The sequence below is a fragment of the Rhinoderma darwinii genome, chromosome 1 (assembly GCF_050947455.1).
Source record: "Rhinoderma darwinii isolate aRhiDar2 chromosome 1, aRhiDar2.hap1, whole genome shotgun sequence".
Lineage (NCBI taxonomy): Eukaryota > Metazoa > Chordata > Amphibia > Anura > Rhinodermatidae > Rhinoderma > Rhinoderma darwinii.
In genome coordinates, this window is record NC_134687.1 from 53,928,982 (window position 1) to 53,934,981 (window position 6,000).

Sequence of the window (6,000 nt, forward strand, 5' to 3'; positions counted from 1 at the left end):
AAGCCCAGTTATTTGCACCCCTCTAGTTTACCATAAGCATCAGAATTTTACAACAATCTGATGTCTTTGGTGCCTGGATGAGGATCCCCCGACTCTCTTATTGCATGCTTGGCCAAACCATAAGGCCATGTTTATAAGGGAGTTGAGGTTGATAGCTTTTGACTGACGTTTTTGTATGTCTATGGCCTGTTTATGGCTAGCATAACCCTAACTGAAGTAGCTATTATGTGGATGAAGTGGTGTAGACATGAAGTCCGACCAGCTAATGGTTCATGGGTGGAGAAATGAGATGGTGCTTGAGAAAACAAAAAAGATATGTAATGTGAAAGAGTATTTAAAGATGATTGCATCTCACATTGGGTAATTCTTGACAAATTGTCGTCTTTTCATCTCCAGATCTTTATTAGTAAATGGTTGAAAAATCTTGATAAGGCCACTGTGTTCACTACTTGATGCAAGTGGAAATGGAAGGACCGTGACAACATCTAAAAGGTAAAAATCAAAGGATATCAATCAGAAAATGAACATGATATACTTCACATATGAAAAAACCCAGTTTGATTTATAGACTTAAAGTATGTTAACAAATAAGTAATACAGATAAGAATTGCTTTGATTTTGAAAAAAAGATACATAATCACACTGGCCTACAGGAGGACAGGAGAATCCTACATTTTAACACATACCAAGGTCCAGCCATGACAGGACCCATGAAGTTTGGTAACATACACAAACCCACTTCTAGATCACAACTTCTACATGTAGATCTCTTGCTGTGAGGTTTATAAACTTTTGGGATATTTCGGTACAGAGTTTATAATGCAATTCATAGTCTGACACAGTTTGGAAATTCCTGCATGAAACCAGGATGTGCACCAGTACATCAATACCAAGGTCTAGAACACTAAATTAGAACTCTATAATTTGCCCTGCAAATGAATTGAAATTCACTAAAACTTTATTCTTAGCAGTCTGGAGACTGTTATGCTGATGGCACCTATATGAACTTAGATGTGATCATTATTTGCAGGATCCTGCATGTCGACCAGCTTTCACCAGAGCTGTCAGTGCAGCTGACCTGATGAAATTGGCTTTTACGGCAGGATACAACTTCTATGAATACAAGATACATAGAAGCTGTGTCTCAAAAATGAAAAAAACATTTTTTAAGTTGTTAAAGTCAAATAAAACATTGATTTGTGAAAAAAAAAATGTTGACTTCAAAAGCGTACATTAAGTAACCTCATAAACAAAATGTAGCCACCAGTATCCTCAGAGTTACATGGCTGTGCATGGCCTATGTATTTAGTGACAAGGAAAGGATCAGAAGCCGTCCTGGAAGATCAGGAAACTCTTTCCAAAGTCTTTTTTTTATGGGCGAAGCTTTCTTGATCTTCCAGGATGGAATCCAACCCTGTTATTGGAACTACATTTACGGAGTAGTAATACGGCTAAGTGTATGAGTTATAACAAAATTATTTGTATCCAAAAGTTCACCCGTGCATGTTTGTTATAGTCTGATTGCTCTCTCATCTAACATGTATGGGCACCTTTAGATTGTGGGGCATTTGGAAATTGTCAATCAGTCTTCCAGTATCATCTAGAAGAAGAGTGATGTTATTTCTTTGGCCTCTCTGAGAATACAGGTACCTATAAAATATCGGTCTTTCCAGTTTGAAGATAAGCAAAATCAAGTAAAAAGGTAGGTGTAGTGGCACTTTCATAAAATAGATCTATTTTTTACTCACCTCCTTGCACGATCACATCAATGTGCAGACTAGAAGCCCCTGCCTAACCACAATTTATTATATACAGCTTTTTCCAGTTAACTGGATCTTTATTTCTGATAAACTGATATCACACACATTATACATTCTTGTTAAACTAGATCTCAGTACCACAATCTACCATTTTACCTTGTGACAAGCCCTTCAATGTATACTTGCTGAAAGGAATAATGTTATAATTTCCATCTTCACAGATTATGTAGGAGGGTACAAAAGCAATTAAAGAGCAGGTAAAGTCCCTTAAGTCTAAGGCATTAAAGGGGTTTTCCAACTTTTAACATCCATGGACTATCCTTAGGATAGGCCACAAATGCATGATCTATGTTGGTGCTGCAGCGATAGGACCCCTTCACTCTGTTGATCAAGAAGGTCCTGGGACTTGGATCCTCCCCGACCACCCATTGATGGTCTACCCTAAGGACAGGCCAGCAATGTTAAAAGCTGAAAAACCTCTTTATATCAGCTAATAAACTAATTCAGGTATGCTAAGCAAAACTTGCCCAGCCTGCACTGTGTGAAACATAGCCCAACAGTCATCAGCCCATGCTGCTTCATAAATCATCCCCAGGAGTTCAAAAGTTTTTTCCACCACTCACAACCTATGCCCCATGGCTGCTCGCTGTTGACCTGTAAACATCATTGCTTTTACTATTACACCCCCTTTTCTTACAAAAAAAAATAACATTAAACACTAATGAGAAATTCAGGATTCTAAAGTAGTTTTACAATATTTCGAAGGCATGCAAGAAAATATATTTTCTGGACGTCTCGTCTTAAGGTGGCCGTACATATTAGATTAATGTCGGCTAAACCTGCCGATTTCTGCAGGATTGGCCGACCAGCTAATATGTATGGGGGCCTCCCGACTCTCCCCATACGAGAGATGTAGTGGAAGAAAAGGTCGAGTAGTTGGATTTCAACATGCCCGATCCTTTTTTCTCAGGAGAAATAAGCTGCCACGAGAGGTGTTTGGCAGCGGCTTACTACCCCCTCCTAATTTAGAATACATGCACACTTGACTAAGCGTGTATGTGTATGGTGGTATCGTTCGGCTATTTAATGTTTTTGGCAATCTTAGAATTTCCTTAATCCATCAATGAGGTATCATTGTCAGACTTGCATGTTAATGGTGTATAGCCAATGTGTGTTCATCCTATATTTGGCCACCTGTGCACTAGGCTGAAAAATATTGGGCAACTCTGACAGGGTCTTTGTCCTAGGTGAACAAAGGATCAAGCCTATAAAGAAATCAAACATGCCCGATCTTCGTTTCTTCCAACATCTGCTAAAATTTTGTTGTTTTATCAATACCAATTCTGTGTGAAATTACTGCCACTAGGTGTTTCCTTTCCTCAGGGAGTAACTAGGAAAGACTGGGCCCCATAGAAAACTTCTGACTGGGCCTCCCCTCCCCTGGGTGCCACACACAGTCCCCTTGTAAATAATGCCCCCTGTAGATTCTGTCATACAGCACCCCGTGTATATTCTGCAAAACAGCCCACCCCTGTAGATTGTGCCATACAGCCCCCTGTAGACTGTGCCATACAGCCTGCCGTGTAGACAGTGTAATACCCCCCTTGTAGATAGTGCCCCCCTCCCCCTTGTAGACACAGCCATACAGCCCCACTTGTAGATAGTGCCCCCACCTCCAGCCCTGTATAGTGCCATACAGCCCCCTGTAGATAGCGCCATACAGCCCCCTCCTGTAGATAGTGCTATACAGCCCCCACTGTAGATAGTGCCATACATCCCCCCCTGTATAGTACAATACAGCCCCCCTGTAGATAGTGCCATTCAGCCCCCCTGTAGATAGCACCCCCACCTCCCCTGTAGATACTGCCACACAGGCCCACCTGATAGACTGCAGGCCGAACAGCCTGTATCCTAGTTAAAGGGGTAATTCCAGTTACAACAAGTTACCACCTATCTGTAGGGTAGGGGGTAACTTGCTGATCAGTGGGTGTACGACAGCTGGAACCCCTACCATTTATGAGAACGGGGATCCCGAACCCCTCGTTTGGACCGAGCAGCAGGTCGCATATGCACACTGCCGCGCCATTCATTCTCTATGGGAGCTACAGAGATAGCTGAGTGCAGCATTCGGCTATCCCTGGCGCTCCCATAGTGAATGAATGGAAAGGCAGTGCGCATGAGCGACCTACCGCTAGGTTCAGACGAGGAGCTTGGGATCCCTGTTCTCGTAAACGGTGGGGTTCCTACACTACGGATAGGTGGTAACTTGTTGCAACCGGCAGAGCGGGGAGATACCTTAGGACGCACATACTATTGAATGTGGCGTCGTTGTAGCAGTCACAGCAGCTGCTAGCGGCAGTCATAGCAGCTGCTAGCAGCACCACCGGGCATGGGGGGTGGGCGTGCCGGTGGGCGGCATGTGCCCCCTCATGCCACGTGCCCCATGGCAGCCGCTATGGCTGCTACAGCAGTAGTTTCCTGTAATCTGCTATCCACTCCCTGTTGTCAAGCAAAACCTATCCCTAGTTACAGAGCAGAGAAGATGGACTGCAGGAAGTGGGTGTGTGTGTCTATTCATAGCCTGCCAATAGAAGTATATGAATCGGAGAGGGGGAGCAGGAGGAGGGAGCCAAGAGAGAGTGAGTCAGACACAGACACGCTGCATACAAGTCTATAGAGAGGGGATGAGGGAGGGAGCAGAGAGAGAAAGACACAGGTACTGACCATAGAAGTCTAGGAATAGGGGAGGGGAGCAGAAGCAGAGTGAGTCAGACACAGACACACTGCCAATACAAGTCTATGGGGAGGCAAGGAGGATCAGGAAAAGAGTCAAAAAGGCACAGGCAGACGCTGCTGCAGCTTCCTGGTAAGTGTTATATCTCACCCCAGTGGTGGATTCTCAGCTGCACTGCTAATTACTGCTGTATAATCTTCTCCATGCTGCTGCCTCTATATATGTGATAGAGATAGTAGAGCAGGATTCTCCTCTATGTGTGTAGTGTACAGAAGACATGATAGCAGTTAGGCTCCATCCACTAACTCAGAGAGAACTGAGAATTAGAGATAGATCCCGAAGGGGGAAACTGCTAAATAATGCAGAATACAAGTCATATAATGGCCAGAAATACTGTTATTCCTCATGTAGACACACATGGCCACTTATACTGAAAAGTCACCTGAAAAGTTAGGTACACTATAAGTTATGTATCCTGCACACATTTTTGACATAAGAAGGCTAAATGTAACCAATATTTAAAATTTCAGCAGGATCTACCTGATTCCAATGGACACGTAAATATTGCTTTGTCTTTCAACCTCTGCAAATGCTCAGAAAACCATGACATGCAGATATGATGATCCTTGTAAGGTCGTCGGTGAGGAAGATTAATGTCCAACATTGCATATGTTTTAGCTGCTGCAAAGAATATAGTTTCATTGTGTCTCACTTCTGTTTCTACTTCCATATTGTGTACAACCCAGGCTCTAACTACCGCATAGTATATATCAATGGAGTTCTTCATGAAGAAGTCATCCTTGTAGAGCATGCTGCTTGCAAACTTCAATTTGACTGACCGTCTCCGTAGCTGATGGAGATTTCTTTCATTTTTCCAGCGTTTTTTGAATACTATAATCCCTGTTCTAAATTCAGAGGAAGCCACAACATCCAGATGAACCGTGCAAGGAACGCTGCACAGATATTCCACAGAAATATTTGCATTGGCAAGTGTTTTTGGCAAATCCTCAATAGCTACATAGTCCTTGTTATTCAAGTATTGTTCGGAATGTTTGGTTACAGATGTTGTCTCCCTCGTGGAGCATATTAATGGAACCTGTAGAAAAAGGAAATCATTAATTTCCGTGACATTTTATTTACAGATTGTCATGTAGTATACAGCATTGACTAACAGGAGATATTTGTATGTAAATTATTTGTTAGGTCCATTTGTAATGTCCGTGGCTGCGGGCTGTCAGCTCCGTTTTCCCCCTGACAGCCGCAGCCATGAGTCGGCAAGCACTGGCCCCAGCCTCCTCCTCAAGAGAAGCGAGCGCTAGCGTCTACTCACCACAGCCGGATCCCGTAGGTTCATGAACCTTGACCCGTGAGTACTCTGGACTATAACAGGGGTCCAGCCCCCTAGTTCTATGCCTGAGCTTTGTTGTGTATTCCTAGTCTGTCTTGCATATGGCCCCCTGGTGTTTTCTGCTCCCAGTGTTCCTGTTCCTGTATCCTATTACTTGC

At 43.3% G+C, this 6,000-nt stretch overlaps 1 protein-coding gene across 1 annotated transcript in view; it reads right to left on the reverse strand.

Moving 5' to 3' along the window:
• The window catches only part of SEL1L3 (SEL1L family member 3), an 82,522-nt gene extending 76,937 nt beyond the window's left edge, over positions 1–5,585 (reverse strand). The window contains exons 1-2 of the mRNA XM_075849485.1: positions 5,035–5,585; positions 356–485 (exon numbers count right to left, since the gene is read on the reverse strand). Of these exons, the coding sequence (XP_075705600.1) occupies positions 356–485; positions 5,035–5,305 (401 nt within the window). The 5' untranslated portion in view covers positions 5,306–5,585. The remainder of the gene's footprint in view (positions 1–355; positions 486–5,034) is intronic.
• Positions 5,586–6,000: the final 415 nt, after the last annotated feature.